Source organism: Aquarana catesbeiana, linkage group LG01 (genome assembly GCF_042186555.1).
Source record: "Aquarana catesbeiana isolate 2022-GZ linkage group LG01, ASM4218655v1, whole genome shotgun sequence".
Lineage (NCBI taxonomy): Eukaryota > Metazoa > Chordata > Amphibia > Anura > Ranidae > Aquarana > Aquarana catesbeiana.
This window is the reverse complement of record NC_133324.1, coordinates 246,925,222-246,945,046: the sequence shown is the minus strand read 5'-3', so window position 1 is coordinate 246,945,046 and position 19,825 is coordinate 246,925,222. Positions and strand designations below refer to the sequence as shown.

Sequence of the window (19,825 nt, the reverse complement as noted above, 5' to 3'; positions counted from 1 at the left end):
TCCCTTATCATCCCAAGAGTTTGCATACTATTGATGTTAGGCTAACTGGTCTGTAATTCCCAGGGATGCATTTTGGGCCCTTTTTTAAATATTGGTGCTACATTGGCTTTTCTCCAATCAGTTGGTACCATTCCAGTCAGTAGACTGTCAGTAAAAATTAGGAACAATGGTCTGGCAATTACTTGACTGAGTTCCCCAAGTACCCTCGGGTGCAAGCCATCCGGTCCCGGTGATTTATTAATGTTTAGTTTCCCAAGTCTATTTCTAATTCTGTCCTCTGTTAGCCATGAGGGTGCTTCCTGTGATGTGTCATGATGACAAACACTACAGTTTTGGTTACTGAAGCCCCCCAATTCTCTCGTGAAGACTGAGGAGAAGAATAAATTCAATACCTTCGCCATCTCCCCATCCTTTGTGACCAGCCACCAACCAGCAGCCCTAATTGCACCCTTATATATCCTGTTGCATTCTTTGTAAAGTCTGAATGCTGATGATCATCCCTCAAGCCTTGTATTTTTTGAAGGCCTTGTATGAAAGAGTTTTTTGCTTCTTTTGTGTGAAATCCCTGGTTTTTGCCAGTCCCTCTGTTTTCCCGTTATAAACTGACCACACTAAGCAGGAGAACACACTGTGGTCAGTTCTCCAGCTGTGCCGGGAATTCTGCCTGCTCTCTTGCAGTGATCAGACTTGTCCTCACGTGCCCCCCTCCTACAGCCTTTCACTGGGAAGATCAGTGTGCTGTTGCTTCTCCTCCCCCCCAGCTCGTATGCAGCTTTAGACTGTTATCACCACTGGCTCAGTAACCAATGCTATATATGGTAAATTGTGCTGCATCATCAACATTATTTGGCGTTTCAGCATACAAGAGGGTAATCTTACATACATGGCAGCATGCAGTGAGCAACAAGATGGCCACCTGTTTCCGGGAACAGCGCAACATCTCGCTGCCTCCATTCTTAAGTACGAGACATATATTAGTTGGATGTTTAACTTGGGGACTGCCTGTAGTCTGTTTATAGAGTCTCACCATCTCGAATAGTTTTTATGGTAATGCAAATTCTGATACCTGATGAACACAACTTCCTCCATCACATCCATACCACTGTTTTGGCATAGTGGTTGTACAAAAAACTGTGCATCTGACCTTGTGTTAAAAAAGGTGCTGAAAAGACATTACTACCCACTGTTACCAGTTATCTACAGTGCCTTTCTTAAAATGTTACTTGTTAAAATGGATCTCTCTGCTGCATCATCAGAACACGGTACTTGTTTATACTATATACTTTATTATAGTATGGAACTTAACCACCCCACCTTATATGTTACAGTTTAACTTTTCAAAGAAATGGTACAAATTGAATGACAGAAAAACATTAAAAAAGTCAAAACTGATTAAGTATTTATTCTTTGTAACATATCATTTACAAAGTCCCCAAATGAAAAGGAAATAAATTCGAATAAAAGAATGCAAAATGTCAAAAAATGTAAATGTTGCACAAGCAACATACATAGTTGCAGACATATGGATTATTTGTCCACCTTAGTAGGAAGTTTCAAATTTTAAAATACTGTACATCTGAATTATTTTACATCTTTTTAACCTTCTTACAAATATATAACAGCATTCATATCTCATTCTTAGCTTAAATTATCAAAGAATTAGTATAATTAACGTTTTACCACTGACATTTTAAATTTCAGAAATTTGAGAGTTCTGTTTAAATTTTGATGACTTTCAAAGCTTTTATAATACAGTTTGTAAGGATAAAGCACACAAATTCATCTGTCAATGAGCATAGAATACTTCTGAGAGGTAGAAAATTGTAGGAGAAACTAATCATAAAAAAATAATGCTTACTTTCTCACGTTAACAGTAGTTGTACAGTGTGTTCCTTTTGCTTAGAATTTTTTCAAAGGATTTCTAGGCAGTTAACACTTAAAAATACATTAATCTAGACTGGGATACAGCAGGAAAGGGTGTGCTAGTCTTTTCTTGAAGTCTTCATCCGACCTAGTGTCTCCAAGACACCCTCTCCGATGGGATAACTTAAAACATTACAGCACCACTTTTATGATTAAGAAAATTGGCAAAACAAATACTTGTAAAAAATGTAAATACCTCTTTGCCTGTGCTGCTTAAACCTGCTCCGCTCAAAAGAAATTATCTGGCAACTTCTGGATACCAACACTCCTGAGCCCCTCACAGTGCTCAATGGTTCCTCCTCCTAATCCGCACATCACAGTGAGATCTGTGACGGACTCAGGAAATCAACATGCCAGGAAGTGTCAGTTCTTTAGGAAGACTTTGGGGCACAATTACTCTTTATCCAAGTGCGTTTCGGTGATGTGGGCAACAGGAAAGATGGGTGTTTACATTCTTCTTTTTTAAGAATATTTATTTTGACTATTTTCATATTTAGAGGCCTAATTTTTCTTTACCTAATGACAAGACAGGACCTAAGAGGAAATATCGCCAAAAAGGACAGTAATAAAAACAGATGTTCCCACCCCTTCCCACTGCATCCAAAATGAAGAAAACTTTTCGGCTGAAATTTTGTTTACCTAGCTTTTTTTCATAAAGCAAGATAAAATGGCACCAGATGGTTCTTATTTACATAAATTCTGCTTGTATAACGAAGGAAGCATGAGTCTATGGAAAGTATTCTTTGTCCATATGGAGAGACATGTGCTTAAAAGAGAAAGGTGTAAATTTGTATCCTGCACCAGAATAAAACTTGTTCTGGAATTCCACCCTGTAAATAAAGAAAAGATTGTTCTGTTAATCACTGGTCTTTGCATGAAGGAGTACATTGCATGTTCAAAGGCTACCAAGAGCTCATCATTAAATATGGTATACAAATGATAAAGACACTATAGATACAGTGGGGACGGAAAGTATTCAGACCCCCTTAAATTTTTCACTCTTTGTTATATTGCAGCCATTTGCTAAAGTCATTTAAGTTCATTTTTTTCCTCATTAATGTACACACATAGCACCCTATATTGACAGAAAAACAAAGAATTGTTGACATTTTTGCAGATTTATTAAAAAACAAAAACTGAAATATCACATGGTTCTAAGTATTCAGACCCATTGCTCAGTGTTTAGTAGAAGCACCCTTTTGATCTAATACAGCCATGAGTCTTTTTGGGAAAGAAGCAACAAGTTTTTCACAAGTTTGGAATTGGGGATCCTCTGCCATTCCTCCTTGCAGATCCTCTCCAGTTCTGTCAGGTTGGATGGTAAACATTGGTGGACAGCCATTTTTAGGCCTCTCCAGAGATGCTCAATTGGGTTTATGTCAGGGCTCTGGCTGGGCCATTCAAGAACAGTCACGGAGTTGTTGTGAAGCCACTCCTTCGTTATTTTAGCTGTGTGCTTAGGGTCATTGTCTTGTTGTGTCTTGTTGAAAGATAAACCTTTGGCCCAGTCTGAGGTGCATTAGCACTCTGGAGAAGGTTTCCGTCCAGGATATCCCTGTACTTGGCCGCATTCATCTTTCCCTCCATTCCAACCAGTCGTCCTGTCCCTGCAGCTGAAAAACACCCCCACAGCATGATGCTGCCACCAGCATGCTTCACTGTTGGGACTGTATTGGACAGGTGATAATCAGTGCCTGGTTTTCTCCACACATACCGCTTAGAATTCAGGCCAAAAAGTTCTATCTTGGTCTCATCAGACCAGAGAATCTTATTTCTCACCATCTTGGAGTCCTTCAGGTATTTTTTTTAAGCAAACTCCATGCGAGCTTTCATGTGTCTTGCACTGAGGAGAGGCTTTCGTCGGGCCACTCTGTCATAAAGCCCCGACTGGTGGAGGGCTGCAGTGATGGTTGACTTTCTACAACTTTCTCCCATCTCCCGACTGCATCTCTGGAGCTCAGCCACAGTGATCTTTGGGTTCTTCTTTACCTCTCTCACCAAGGCTCTTCTCCCCCGATAGCTCAGTTTGGCTGGACGGCCAGCTCTAGGAAGGGTTCTGGTCATCCCAAACATCTTCCATTTAAGGATTATGGAGGCCACTGTGCTCTTAGGAACCTTAAGTGCAGCAGAAATTATTTTGTAACCATGTCCAGATCTGTGCTTTGCCACAATTCTGTCTCTGAGCTCTTCAGGCAGTTCCTTTGACCTCATGATTCTCATTTACTCTGACATGCACTGTGAGCTGTAAGGTCTTATATAGACAGGTGTGTGGCTTTCCTAATCAAGTCCAATCAGTATAATCAAACACAGCTGAACTCAAATGAAGGTGTAGAACCATCTCAAGGATGATCAGAAGAAATGGACAGCACCTGAGTTAAATATATGAGTGTCACTGCAAAGGGTCTGAATACTTAGGACCATGTGATATTTCAGTTTTTCTTTTTTATTAAATCTGCAAAAATGTCAACAATTCTGTGTTTTTCTGTCAATATGGGGTGCTGTGTACATTAATGAGGAAAAAAAAGGAACTTAAATGATTTTAGCAAATGGCTGCAATATAACAAAGAGTGAAAAATTTAAGGTGGTCTGAATTAGCCATATAAGGAAATCAATATTTTGTACTTTAATTCTCCAGCTAACACTTTTTTTTAGAATAGGAAAGGGAAAGTAAAGGTTACATTAGAACCTGTCAGGCTTTTATTGTTGTCTGTGTCCCTGGAGAGATTCAGATTCTTCACTCTGTTTGTCCTGGTGATTATGGTCACTTAGACAGAAAGTGATAGGAAATTCAAAAATTTCCCCTTAATTTTAGACTAAATTTCCACTTTCCCTTTGTGTCTTTGGGACAGGAAGTGAAGGGAAATCTTCCCAAAAAGAAACAGCAAAAATAACCCAGCAAATGTATGTCTGAGTGACTCCTAGCCCTCTGATTTCTTCAGCAAAGGCTCCTTCTATGTTTCTAACATCACAGGTACATTTTTAGCTGCAAATGTTTAAAACAATATGCATGAACAACTGTCTAGACACCAAAAATATATTTTTTAAAGCAACTCACCAGTGTAAACGGATTGCATGTAGGAAGGCAGAAAGTCCCTCCATGACAAGAAGAATGAAAATGGTCAATGCTATGAATGCAGCTGTAGCTAGTACCAGAAGAAATGCGCCAATAATGGAGTATGGCATATGAAGGCCCATCCTCAATACCATTTTCCACAACACTTCAGATAGTTCTGCAGTTTAAAAATGTGAAAATAGGTAAATTAATCACTCTGGGCTTTCAAAATACTGCATATGAAATAAAACCCAGGAACAATTTGTTCGATGTTAATGCATAACTCACAAAAAATGATCACACTAAAACTCCACTAAAACCCATATTTTAAGTTTTCAGTGAACATGCCAACCCCAGTCTTAAAAGGTTTCAGGGACAGGGTAAGGTAGCTATAGTACTTTTTGGTACTTTGCTCAATTTTGTTATTATGGCTTTCAATGTGGTAGCATCTCTCTCTAATGCATGGATTGTAAGGGTGGTATGCCATTAGGGCTGCAAATAGAATTTTTATTGATGCCTTCTCCTGGTCCTTCAGGTATTTCAGGGTTGTACTTCCTTCTCCTGAAGTACCTGAAGGACCAGGTGAAGATCCACAAGATGTCACGGTGCATGCCGGATATTTGAGGGTTAGAAAGCAAAGAGAAGCCATGAAGAAAAATTCTATTTTGCAGCCCTGAAGACATACAACCCACAAATTAGACATGCTACCGCAATGTAGACTATAATATCAAAATCCTGCAAAGTATCAAAAACACTATTTCCTATAAGAAGCAAAACAGTCAGGCTTTTGTAAAAGCCTGCTCTGCTGAGAGTGTGTCCTACCTGTCATATATAGAGTGACACAGCTTCTCAGGGCTCTTGCCACACGGTTTCCACCACCCTGAAATCCTGCTCGTAAATCTGAAAATATACCTTCTGGCTAGTACTGTGTTTTACTGTGAGGGGGTGGCAGGTTCAGGACACCGAACGAGTTTGGTAGCAAGTTTCTGCCAATGATTTCAGCTGAAACATGCTGATCAGCTGTGTTCAATCACACACACAGAACTCTGTACACAGAACAACGATCTGGCTGTAAGAGCAGCACACATTACACTTGTTAGGCACACAGGCAACCCTTTGATTGGCCCTCGATGATATCACCACACTTTTACAGTCAAAGTCGCTGATCACCGCCATTACCAGAATAGCGCCTATAGCTGCATAAATTCTAATATATATATATATATATATATATATATACATACATACACACACACACACACACACACACACCATAATATATATATATATACATACATATATACACACACACATTTTTTATTTATATATATATATATATATATATATATATATATATAAATTTATGAATAATTTTTTTTGGATATGTTTTATAACAGAAAGCAGAAAACATTGTTTTTGGGTTTTTTTTCTACATTTTCAGTCTATTTTTAATTTACATATAATAAAAAACCCAGTGGTGATCAAATACCACCAAAAGAAAGAAAATCTTGACAGTACAATCATCCAGGTGGATTACCACTATTTAACCACTTAAGGACCGCCTCACGCTGATGTACGTCGGCAAGGGCAGGCAAAATCACGTACATATACGTGATTTGCCTCCTGCGGGCGGGGGGTCCGATCGGACCCCCCCCTGGTGCCCAAGGCGGTCCTGTTTTGTCCCCCGGCGATTGGAGGTGAGGGGGAGGCCATCCGTTCGTGGCCCCCCCCTCGCGATCGCCGCCGGCCAATCAGATCATTTCCTTTGCTGCTGTATGCTAAACAGCAGCAAAGGAAATGATGTCATCTCTCCTCGGCTCGGTATTTTCCGTTCCGGCGCCGAGGAGAGAAGACTTCACTGTGAGTGCACAAGACTACACACACACACACACACAGTAGAACATGCCAGGCACACAAAACACCCCGATCCCCCCCCCGATCGCCCCCCCCCCCCCCCGTCACAAACTGACAGCAGCAGTTTTTTTTTTTTTTCCTGATTACTGCATTGGTGTCAGTTTGTGACAGTTACAGTGTTAGGACAGTTAGGGTTAGCCCCCTGTAGGTCTAGGGTACCCCCCAACCCCCCCTAATAAAGTTTTAACCCCTTGATCACCCCCTGTCACCAGTGTCACTAAGCGATCATTTTTCTGATCGCTGTATTAGTGTCGCTGGTGACGCTAGTTAGGGACGAAAATATTTAGGTTCGCCGTCAGCGTTTTATAGCGACAGGGACCCCCATATACTACCTAATAAATGTTTTAACCCCTTGATTGCCCCCTAGTTAACCCTTTCACCACTGATCCCCGTATAACTGTTACGGGTGACGCTGGTTAGTTCGGTTGTTTTTTTATAGTGTCAGGGCACCCGCCGTTTATTACCTAATAAAGGTTTAGCCCCCTGATCGACCGGCGGTGATATGCGTCGCCCCAGGCAGCGTCAGATTAGCGCCAGTACCGCTAACACCCACGCACGCAGCATACGCCTCCCTTAGTGGTATAGTATCTGAACGCATCAATATCTGATCCGATCAGATCTATACTAGCGTCCCCAGCAGTTTAGGGTTCCCAAAAACGCAGTGTTAGCGGGATCAGCCCAGATACCTACTAGCACCTGCGTTTTGCCCCTCCGCCCAGCCCAGCCCACCCAAGTGCAGTATCGATCGATCACTGTCACTTACAAAACACTAAACGCATAACTGCAGCGTTCGCAGAGACAGGCCTGATCCCTGCGATCGCTAACAGTTTTTTTTGTAGCGTTTTGGTGAACTGGCAAGCACCAGCCCCAGGCAGCGTCAGGTTAGCACCAGTACCGCTAACACCCAAGCACGCACGCACCGTACACCTCCCTTAGTGGTATAGTATCTGAACGGATCAATATCTGATCCGATCAGATCTATACTAGCGTCCCCAGCAGTTTAGGGTTCCCAAAAACGCAGTGTTAGCGGGATCAGCCCAGATACCTGCTAGCACCTGCGTTTTGCCCCTCCGCCCAGCCCAGCCCACCCAAGGGCAGTATCGATCGATCACTGTCACTTACAAAACACTAAACGCATAACTGCAGCGTTCGCAGAGTCAGGCCTGATCCCTGCGATCGCTAATAGTTTTTTGGTAGTGTTTTGGTGCACTGGCAAGCACCAGCGGCCTAGTACACCCCGGTCGTAGTCAAACCAGCACTGCAGTAACACTTGGTGACGTGGCGAGTCCCATAAGTGCAGTTCAAGCTGGTGAGGTGGCAAGCACAAATAGTGTCCCGCTGCCACCAAAAAGACAAACACAGGCCCGTCGTGCCCATAGTGCCCTTCCTGCTGTATTCGCCAATCCTAATTGGGAACCCACCGCTTCTGCAGCGCCCGTACTTCCCCCATTCACATCCCCAACCAAATGCAGTCGGCTGCATGAGAGGCATTTTCTTTATGTCCTCCCGAGTACCCCTACCCAACGAACCCCCCAAAAAAGATGTTGTGTCTGCAGCAAGTGCGGATATAGGCGTGACACCCGCTATTATTGTCCCTCCTGTCCTGACAATCCTGGTCTTTGCATTGGTGAATGTTTTGAACGCTACCATTCACCAGTTGAGTATTAGCGTAGGGTACAGCATTGCACAGACTAGGCACACTTTCACAGGGTCTCCCAAGATGCCATCGCATTTTGAGAGACCCGAACCTGGAACCAGTTACAAAAAAAGTGTAAAAAAAAAAAAAAAAAATATATATATATATATATATATATATATATATATATATATATATATATATATATATATATATATATATATATATATATATATATATATTAAAAAAATAGTTGTCGTTTTATTGTTCTCTCTCTCTATATTGTTCTGCTCTTTTTTACTGTATTCTATTCTGCAATGTTTTATTGTTATTATGTTTTATCATGTTTGTTTTTCAGGTATGCAATTTTTACCGTTTACTGTGCTTTATTGTTAACCATTTTTTTGTCTTCAGGTACGCCATTCACGACTTTGAGTGGTTATTCCAGAATGATGCCTGCAGGTTTAGGTATCATCTTGGTATCATTCTTTTCAGCCAGCGGTCGGCTTTCATGTAAAAGCAATCCTAGTGGCTAATTAGCCTCTAGACTGCCTTTACAAGCGGTGGGAGGGAATGCCCCCCCCCCCCCCACCGTCTTCCGTGTTTTTCTCTGGCTCTCCTGTCTCAACAGGGAACCTGAGAATGCAGCCGGTGATTCAGCCAGCTGACCATAGAGCTGATCAGAGACCAGAGTGGCTCCAAACATCTCTATGGCCTAAGAAACCGGAAGCTACGAGCATTTTATGACTTAGATTTCGCCAGATGTATATAGCGCCATTGGTAAATTGGGGAAGCATTTTATCACACCGATCTTGGTGTGGTCAGATGCTTTGAGGGCAGAGGAGAGATCTAGGGTCTAATAGACCCCAATTTTTTCAAAAAAAAGTACCTGTCACTACCTATTGCTATCATAGGGGATATTTACATTCCCCGAGATAACAATAAAAATGATTAAAAAAAAAATAAAAAATGAAAGGAACAGTTTAAAGATAAGATAAAAAAGCAAAAAAATAATAAAGAAAAAAAAAAAAAAAAAAAGCACCCCTGACGCCCCCTGCTCTTGCGCTAAGGCGAACGCAAGCGGCGGTCTGTCGTCAAATGTAAACAGCAATTGCACCATGCATGTGAGGTATCACCGCGAAGGTCAGATCGAGGGCAGTAATTTTTGCAGTAGACCTCCTCTGTAAATCTAAAGTGGTAACCTGTAAAGGCTTTTAAAGGCTTTTAAAAATGTATTTATTTTGTTGCCACTGCACGTTTGTGCGCAATTGTAAAGCATGTCATGTTTGGTATCCATGTACTCGGCCTAAAATCATCTTTTTTATTTCATCAAACATTTGGGCAATATAGTGTGTTTTAGTGCATTAAAATTTAAAAAAAGTGTGTTTTTTCCCCAAAAAATGCGTTTGAAAAATCGCAGCGCAAATACTGTGTGAAAAAAAAATGAAACACCCACCATTTTAATCTGTAGGGCATTTGCTTTAAAAAAATATATGATGTTTTGGGGTTCAAAGTAATTTTCTTGCAAAAAAAAAAAAAAAAAAACTTTTTCATGTAAACAAAAAGTGTCAGAAAGGGCTTTGTCTTCAAGTGGTTAGAAGAGTGGGTGATGTGTGACATAAGCTTCTAAATGTTGTGCATAAAATGCCAGGACAGTTCAAAACCCCCCCAAATGACCCCATTTTGGAAAGTAGACACCCCAAGCTATTTGCTCTGAGAGGCATGTCGAGTCCATGGAATATTTTATATTGCGACACAAGTTGCGGGAAAGACAACATTTTTTTTTTTTTTTTGCACAAAGTTGTCACTAAATGATATATTGCTCAAACATGCCATGGGAATATGTGAAATTACACCCCAAAATACATTCTGCTGCTTCTCCTGAGTACGGGGATACCACATGTGTGAGACTTTTTGGGAGCCTAGCCGCGTACGGGACCCCGAAAACCAAGCACCGCCTTCAGGCTTTCTAAGGGCGTGAATTTTTGATTTCACTCTTCACTGCCTATCACAGTTTCGGAGGCCATGGAATGCCCAGGTGGCACAAACCCCCCCCCCCAAATGACCCCATTTTGGAAAGTAGACACCCAAAGCTATTTGCTGAGAGGTATAGTGAGTATTTTGCAGACCTCACTTTTTGTCACAAAGTTTTTAAAATTGAAAAAAGAAAAAAAAAAAATGTTTTTTCTTGTCTTTCTTCATTTTCAAAAACAAATGAGAGCTGCAAAATACTCACCATGCCTCTCAGCAAATAGCTTGGGGTGTCTACTTTCCAAAATGGGGTCATTTGGGGGGGTTTTGTGCCACCTGGGCATTCCATGGCCTCCGAAACTGTGATAGGCAGTGAAGAGTGAAATCAAAAATGTACACCCTTAGAAATCCTGAAGGCGGTGATTGGTTTTCGGGGCCCTGTACGCGGCTAGGCTCCCAAAAAGTCCCACACGTGGTATCCCCGTACTCAGGAGAAGCAGCTGAATGTATTTTGGGGTGCAATTCCACATAGGCCCATGGCCTGTGTGAGCAATATATCATTTAGTGACAACTTTTTGTAAATATTTTTTTTTTTTTTGCCATTATTCAATCACTTGGGACAAAAAAAATAAATATTCAATGGGTTCAACATGCCTCTCAGCAATTTCCTTGGGGTGTCTACTTTCCAAAATGGGGTCATTTGGGGGGGGTTTGTACTGCCCTGCCATTTTAGCACCTCAAGAAATGACATAGGCAGTCATAAACTAAAAGCTGTGTAAATTCCAGAAAATGTACCCTAGTTTGTAGACGCTATAACTTTTGCGCAAACCAATAAATATACGCTTATTGACATTTTTTTTTACCAAAGACATGTGGCCGAATACATTTTGGCCTAAATGTATGACTAAAATTGAGTTTATTGGATTTTTTTTATAACAAAAAGTAGAAAATATCATTTTTTTTTCAAAATTTTCGGTCTTTTTCCGTTTATAGCACAAAAAATAAAAACCGCAGAGGTGATCAAATACCATCAAAAGAAAGCTCTATTTGTGGGAAGAAAAGGACGCAAATTTCGTTTGGGTACAGCATTGCATGACCGCGCAATTAGCAGTTAAAGCGACGCAGTGCCAAATTGGAAAAAGACCTCTGGTCCTTAGGCAGCATAATGGTCCGGGGCTCAAGTGGTTAAAGAGAAAAATGTAAGCTTCTCCCAGTGGAGAGAAGGGGTCCATCATCTAAGGACACTAACAGTCACTAGTGTCCCATCACCTGAAGGTAGCTTCAAATAACCCAGTCATAAGAACTAAAAAGTGATACTAAAAGTCTGATGAAGGCTTGAGCAGCAATACGGAGTTATATCATCCAGGACTATCATTGTCATAGACCATCTGTATATGAGCAATCATCTTTTTGTTACAGCCTGACTATTGTTTTGATCCACGATTATAGCCTTTGAACTCTATAGTAACCATAAATTAAATCTTGTAACTCCATATTCTTAGGACTTGTTTCCCGGATAATTAAGCAATGAAGTGACTCTAGAAATCTTTACAAGCCCTATTAGGTCTTGCGTCCATTACAATTTACTGCATTCCAAACAGTCCTATGATCTATGGCTCTATTCCAACGGTGGTATCAACTTAGTCAGTCTTAGCTTCTCTGCAACCCCGGGGACCACACTTGCATAGTTAGCCCGCTATTCTTTCCTATTATTTTTAACTACCAATACTGGCGATTAGCCATTGGGGCTTCTATGCAAATGTGGATCACTACAGGCGCCTGCACTGCATGTTTTATCTGTGTGTCTACGTGTGTGTACTGTCAGTTCCTGTTTGCCTATCTGTTTCACTGATACATCATTTGTAAACCCATACACTTGGTGTATCATTTTATGGTCGGTCTCAGAGGACCCATGTTCTAGAACTTCAATTGGGAAGTAATATGCATATATTTTATAGATCTGTGTGATTTTGTTTAAATTGATAATAAAATGTGATACTTAATTTTACACACTTTTCTCTTGACTGCCCTCTCTGGCCACAAGTAGCTATCTTTATCCCTGGGACAACCAACCTGGTGATTTGTCCCCGGGATATATCTTTACTTATATGCTTTATACAGGCTACGGCCAGAGCCTCAGAGTTTGAGGAGTGGCAGCAAGTAAGCAATCATCATACAATTAGCAGAGAAAGAGTAACTTTGCGGTCATCTTTTTTGTAATTTAGGTGTGAATGGAGCCTGAAAGTAAAATTGGTGTTTACACAACAACGAGGCTCCATTCACATTTCCGAAAGCACCACAAACCATGCGCTTTGCCACGTGTCGGAAATACGATGCAAATGCACCAAAAAGCGCTGTAAAAAAAGTTCTGGAGCTTCTTTGTCATGCATAGGGCAGCCTATTCAAGTGAATGGGCTGCCCTAAGCGCAATCAGTGGAAACTCTCCAAATGATGATGTGATTATAATATAATATTAATGCATTTGTCTACAGTATGACACCTGTGATGATGGCAACAAGTCCTGCAAAGTAGACTCGGGGCACTCAGACAACCTAGATTGCATATTCCTGATAAATCATATTTTAGTTAGCAGAGCTTCAGATAAAGTATTTTAGGCCTCTAACTAGGCTATGCAGGATAACAATTACAAACGTAAAGCCAATATTAAATAGTTTTTGCAATATACTGTATTAATAATATATTATATATAATTTAAAGTTTAGGGCAACATAAATCAAATCTAAATGAGTACAGAAGGAATTTTTAAAATATATAGCAAGCAGATTTACTGAATGAAAATCAGTTTTCAGCAGTGTGATATAAAAAGATTTAAACGAGTTTATCTGTGGAGCAGTAAAGCATTTTGCAGATTGCACTTTGAACCGAAATTATGGCTTACATCCTTCCACATTATGTGATGTTCCTATTTCCTAAATATCCCCAAAGAAAATAAGATACTCACGGGCATGTGCTAAACTTAAAGCCCAGAGTCGCAGGTAGGAAGCCGTGTTGGAAACACATCCCAGGCAATATTCTATGGTGTGGATGGCCTGATGCATAAATACCTCTGCCATATCAAACTGAAAAACAAAGAAGATCAGTACCAATACAAAAAAATGTGTGATGTTTCAAATATATTTATTCACATTACATCAAATAGTACATAGGTCTTTATAGCGGAACTCCAGGGAACTGAAAAAACTACCCTTGCAGTGTGTCTCTCTCTGCACTGCCTGGGTTTAAATGCTCATTTTTGCCTAGGGTACAAGTATAAAGCACGTTTTTCTTATCTTATTCTGGTCTCCCAAAGCCTTTTATTTGGCATTCGACCCAGTGGTTGCAGCTGTGACACATCACGTACCACGCAGGACCAACAGTCCTGCTATGTAAATGAGGATGTTTAGGGGCTTGCTCACAGCCGAATCGTTGAAGATGTGAGTGCCAGCTGCTGGGGGAGCAAGAGATTAAGTAAAATAATTTTTTCCAGGTAACCTAAGCAAAACAAAAAAGTAAATCTTGTCATGTGGGGGAAGTCCTATGCAAGGGTAGGTTTTTCAGTTCCCCAGAATTTAGTTTCAACTGACTTCCCAGATTTAGCCTTCCCATATATTCTTCAATCATTTTTGTTAATTTTTTCAAAGAAAAGGAAATACAAACGGCAGTACATGACAATACAGATAAGTATCAGAGAAACAAAGAAAAGGGTAGGTACAAAACACTCAAGAATGTGCCCAGTGATCCATTGGCATCGAATGTTATAAAGGTAGGTTCAGTAAAATAAAGGACTATCAAGCGGTGGAAAGCTAGACATATATATTAAATTACCTAGAACCCACCAGAGGTGGTTCTGGCCAGCTCAGTAGATTGCTTTAAGAAAGGCCTGGATACTTTCCTAAATGTACATAATATAACTGGGTACTAACATTTATAGGTAAAGTTGATCCAGGGAAAATCCAATTGCCTCTTGGGGGATCAGGAAGGAATTTTTTCCCCTGCTGTAGCAAATTGGAGCATGGTCTGCTGGGGTTTTTTGCCTTCCTCTGGATCAACTGTGGGTATAGAATTGGGTATATTGGATTGTACGATATTTTATTTATTTATTTATTTTATGGTTGAACTGGATGGACTTGTGTCTTTTTTCAACCTAACTATGTAGAACCCCTTTGGGGAAAAAAAAAAAAACGTAGGGGGAGTGAACTTATAAAAGAAAGAAAAAGACTAACATAACCATGCCAGAATATAATACCCATAAATCTGCTGTATGGGAGAGTGGAGAAGTCTTGAATGCTGATGTAAACATAAGAAATTGGCCTGGGTAACCATACCACAATATACAATCATTGGAATGCAGAGGTAGGACTCTGATTCCAGGGGACCTCCATGTGGGCTAGCCTGGCAAGCCAGATGCCTTGACCACCAGACAGGGAGGATTCTGTAAAAGCACACAGCCTGAGGAAAATAACAAAACAGGTAATGCCCTGTTGCCCAGAGGAAACACAAACTTAGGCACTAGGGTGAGTGTCACTTTTTTATAATGGAGGATGATGTGTTTCCTGTTTCAGGTGGGAGGAGCCTACTCTCTCAGGTGTTGCCTTGGAAGATGACTTGAGAAAGGGAAGGATGGGAGTGCAATAGAAATAAGATAAAGGGAGGAGGAAGGGGTGAAAGGGATGCCTGTCAGGAAGTTCACTGCTATCCATTCACATGCCCACCTCTATCCAGATGGTAAAACGTACAGCCATGGCCAAAATTGAGAATGACAAAAATATTACATTTTTACAAAGTCTGCTGCTTCAGTGTTTTAATCAGATGTTACTATGGTATACTGAAGTATAATTACAAGCATTTCATAAGTGTCAAAGGCTTTTACTGACAATTACATTACGTTTATGCAAAGAGACAATATTTGCATTATTGACCCTTCTTTTTCAAGACCTTTGTAATTTGCTCTGGCATGCTGTCAGTCAACTTCTGGGCCACATCCTGACCAATGGCAGCCCATTCTTGCATAATCAATGCTTGGAGTTTGTCAGAATTTATGGAGTTTTTTGTTCACCCGCCTCTTGAGGATTGATAACAAGGTCTCAATGGGATTAAGTTCTGGGGAGTTTCCTGGCCATGGACCCAAAATTTTGAGGTTTTGTTCCCCAAGCCATTTAGTTATCACTTTTGCCTTATGGCAAGGTGCTCCATCATACATTTTTCGTCACCAAACGGTTGCTCTCGGATAATGGTTTTTTTTACTATTCTTTATTCATGGCTGTGTTCTTAGGAAAAATTGTGAGTGAGCCCACTCCCTTGGCTGAGAAGAAACCCCACACATGAATGGTCTCAGGATGCTTTACTGTTGGCATGACACAGGACTGATGATAGTGCTCACATTTTCTTCTCCAGACAAGGTTTTTTCTGGATGCCCCAAACAATCGTAAAGGTAATTCATCAGAGAAAATGACTTTACCCCAGTCCTCAGCAGTCCAATCCCTGTACCTTTTGTAGAAATATCAGTCTGTCCCTGATGTTTTTCCTGGAAAGAAGTGGCTTCTTTGCTGCCCTTCTTGACACCAGGCCATCCTCCAAAAATGTTCACCTCACTGTGCGTGCAGATCCACTCACACCTGCCTGTTGCCATTCCTGAGCAAGCTCTGCACTGGTGGTGTCCTGATCCCATAGCTGAATCAACTGTAGGAGACAGTGCTGGCACTTACTGGACTTTCTTGGGCGCTGAAATGTTTTTTAAAAATGTTTTTTAAGTTCATTTTTATGCCAGAGAGGGACTTTGCAATTCATCTAATTACTCCTCATAACATTCTAGAGTATATGCAGATTGCCATCATAAAAACTTAGGCAGCAGACTGTGTCAAAATTATTGTGTAATTATTAAAACTTTTGGCCACGTCTGTAGATATGAGAGCCATTCAAACTTTTCAAACATTGATTATTTCGAGGTTCACAACTATCTTTTCATTAAGCATAATCAATATCATTTTACACTTCAGTTACATAGTTGGAGAGGTTGAAAAAAGACACAAGTCCATCAAGTCCAACTCATGTGTGTGATTATATGTCAGTATTACATTGTATATCCCTGTATGTTGCAGTCGTTCAGGTGCTTATCTAATAGTTTCTTGAAACCATCAATGCCCCTTCTGAGACCACTGCCTGTGGAAGGGAATTCCACATCCTTGGCGCTCTTACAGTAAAGAGCACTCTACGTAGTTTAAGGTTAAACCTCTTTTCTTCTAATTTTAATGAGTGGCCATGAGTCTTGTTAAACTCCCTTCTGCAAAAAGTTTTATCCCTATTGTGGGGTCACCAGTATGGTATTTGTATATTGAAATCATATCCCCTCTCAAGCATCTCTTCTCCAGAGAGAATAAGTTCAGTGCTCGCAACCTTTCCTCATAATTAATATCCTCCAGACCCTTTATTAGCTTTGTTGCCCTTCTTTGTACTCGCTCCATTTCATCCTTCCTGAGGGCTGGTGCCAAGAACTGGACAGCATACTCTGGGTGCAGCCAGACCAGAGTCTTGTAGAGCAGGAGAATTATCGTTTTATCTCTGGAGTTGATCCCCTTTAAATGCATGCCAATATTCTGTTTGCTTTGTTAGCAGCAGCTTGGCATTGCATGCCATTGCTGAGCCTATCATCTACTAGGACCCCCAGGTCCTTTTCCATCCTAGATTCCCCCAGAGGTTCTCCCCCCAGTGTATAGATTGCATTCATATTTTTGCCACCCAAATGCATTGTTTTACAGTTTTCTACATTGAACGTCATTTGCCATGTAGTTACCCACCCCATTAATTTGTTCAGATCTTCTTGCAAGGTTTCCACATCCTGCGGAGACGTTATTGCCCTGCTTAGCTTAGTATCGTCCGCAAATACAGAGATTGAACCGTTTATCCCATCCTCCAGGTCGTTTATGAACAAATTAAATAGGATTGGTCCCAGCACAGAACCCTGGGGGACCCCACTACCCACCCCTGACCATTCTGAGTACTCCCCATTTATCACCACCCTCTGAACTCGCCCTTGTAGCCAGTTTTCAATCCATGTACTCACCCTATGGTCCATGTCAACAGACCTTATTTTGTACAGTAAACGTTTATGGGGAACTGTGTCAAATGCTTTTGCAAAATCCAGATACACCACGTCTACGGGCCTTCCTTTATCTAGATGGCAACTCACCTTCTCATAGAAGGTTAATAAATTGGTTTGGCAAGAACGATTCTTTGTGAATCCATGCTGATTACTGCTAATGATGCCATTCTCATTACTAAAATCTTGTATATAGTCCCTTATCATCCCCTCCAAGAGTTTACATACTATTGAGGTTAGGCTAACTGGTCTGTAATTCCCAGGGATGCATTTTGGGTCCTTTTTAAATATTGGTGCTACATTGGCTTTTCTCCAATCAGCTGGTACCATTCCAGTCAGTATACTGTCAGTAAAAATTAGGAACAATGGTCTGGCAATTACTTGACTGAGTTCCCCAAGTACCCTTGGGTGCAAGCCATCTGGTCCTGGTGATTTATTAATGTTAAGTTTCCCAAGTCTAATTTTAATTCTGTCCTCTGTTAACCATGGAGGTGCTTCCTGTGATGTGTCATGAGGATAAACACTGCAGTTTTGGTTACTGCAGCCCCCCCGATTCCCTTGCGAAGACGGAGGAGAAGAATGAATTCAATACCTTAGCCATCTCCCCATCCTTTGTAATCAGATTTTCTTCTGCATTCTTTATGGGGCCAATATGGTCTGTCCTCCCTTTTTTACTGTTTACATACTTAAAGAATTTCTTGGGATTTTTTTTGCTCTCCTCTGCTATATGTCTTTCATGTTCTATTTAGCCATCCTTATTGCACCCTTACATTTCTTGTTGCTTTCTTTATAAAGTCTGAATGCTTATGATGATCCCTCAACCTTGTATTTTTTGAAGGCCTTCTCCTTTGCTTTTATATGCATTTTTACATTGGAGTTAAGCCATCCAGGACTTTAGTTCGCTCTTTTAAATTTATTACCCAATGGGATGCACTGGTTAATGTCCTTATTTAATATGCTCTTAAAGCAAACCCATCTCTCCTCCGTGTTCTCTGTTCCTAATATTTTATCCAAATTTTTTGCCTTCTAGCAAGGCTCGTAGTTTTGGGAAGTTGGCTCTTTTGAAATTCAGTGTCTTTATATTCCCCTTATGTTTCCTATTTGTGTGATTTATACTGAAGCCAATTGACCTGTGATCGCTGTTACCTAAATTGCCCCGTATTTCCACATCCAAGATCAGGTCTGTATTGTTGGTAATCAGTAGATCCAGTAATGCTTTATTTCTAGTTGGTGTGTCAACCTTCTGCCCATAAAATTGTCATGCAAGACATTTAGGAACTGGCGAGCCTTAGATGATTGCGTGGTCCCAGTCTATGTCTGGATAGTTAAAATCCCCCATTATGATAACACTTCCCATCCTTGCTGCTAATCCAAATTGTTATAGGAGATCTGTCTCCCCTTCCTCCCTCAGGTTAGGGGGCCTATAGCATACTCCCAGTATTAGCTCCCCTTAGCTTCATGTTACTATACTTACCTTGGGTTTATGTGCTTTGGTCAACCTACCACTAATGCCTCCAATAATACCCTTTGGAATATGTTCTGCGCTGACTGACTATCTCTACCTCTGGGCCCTCCCCCCATCGCCTAGTTTGAAAACCCCTCTAACTTTTTGGCCATCTTCATTCCCAGCTGATCTGCACCCTCCTCATTTAGGTTCAGTGCGTCCCTTCTACTTCTATAGTACCGGTTATCGACTGAGAAGTCGGCCCATGCTAGTCCTACGCGTTTTGACTAAACAGTCTTGTTGAAGCCTGTTGACTGTTTAGTTGAAACGTGTAGGGCTAGCCTTTTCAGTTTTCCACATTGCCATTTTTTACCTGCTTGTGATCACATTTATCCTGTATGGTTTTTATTCATTAAATCCCATTTTTTGACCTACACCACGTGGAGCTTCCTTTTGTCTTTTTCCATGCCTCCATTTTGAACTGTTTCCTCCTGACCATTCCGTTCCGGAATTGGAGAGCATGTGTGACAGGGGTTAAACTTCCGCCTGTGACAACTACCCCTCACCGGTGACCGTGGCCTATAGGACATCATCCGGTTGGACATCACGGGAGACCATCCCCCCATGCCTATTAGACGCACTGCTATACGGCATGTGCGTCCTACGGATCTGGTAAGGGTATCCATTTATTTCCATTGAAGATCTGTGTGCCTTGGTATCTGTGGTCGCCTTCCCATTTGAGTGTTAATATACCTCTCTGTGTTTAACGGTACCCTCTTATTGGAGAAG

The 19,825-nt window shown here is 41.0% G+C and overlaps 1 protein-coding gene across 2 annotated transcripts in view; it reads right to left on the bottom strand.

The window, feature by feature from the left end:
- Nucleotides 1-1,377: 1,377 nt before the first annotated feature.
- Nucleotides 1,378-19,825, bottom strand: part of ATP6V0A2 (ATPase H+ transporting V0 subunit a2) — a 113,563-nt gene continuing 95,115 nt past the window's right edge. For both annotated transcript variants that reach the window (XM_073627605.1, XM_073627616.1), the window contains exons 18-20: nt 13,459-13,576; nt 4,979-5,153; nt 1,378-2,753 (exon numbers count right to left, since the gene is read on the bottom strand). In XM_073627605.1, the coding sequence (XP_073483706.1) occupies nt 2,651-2,753; nt 4,979-5,153; nt 13,459-13,576 (396 nt within the window). In that variant the 3' untranslated portion in view covers nt 1,378-2,650. The remainder of the gene's footprint in view (nt 2,754-4,978; nt 5,154-13,458; nt 13,577-19,825) is intronic.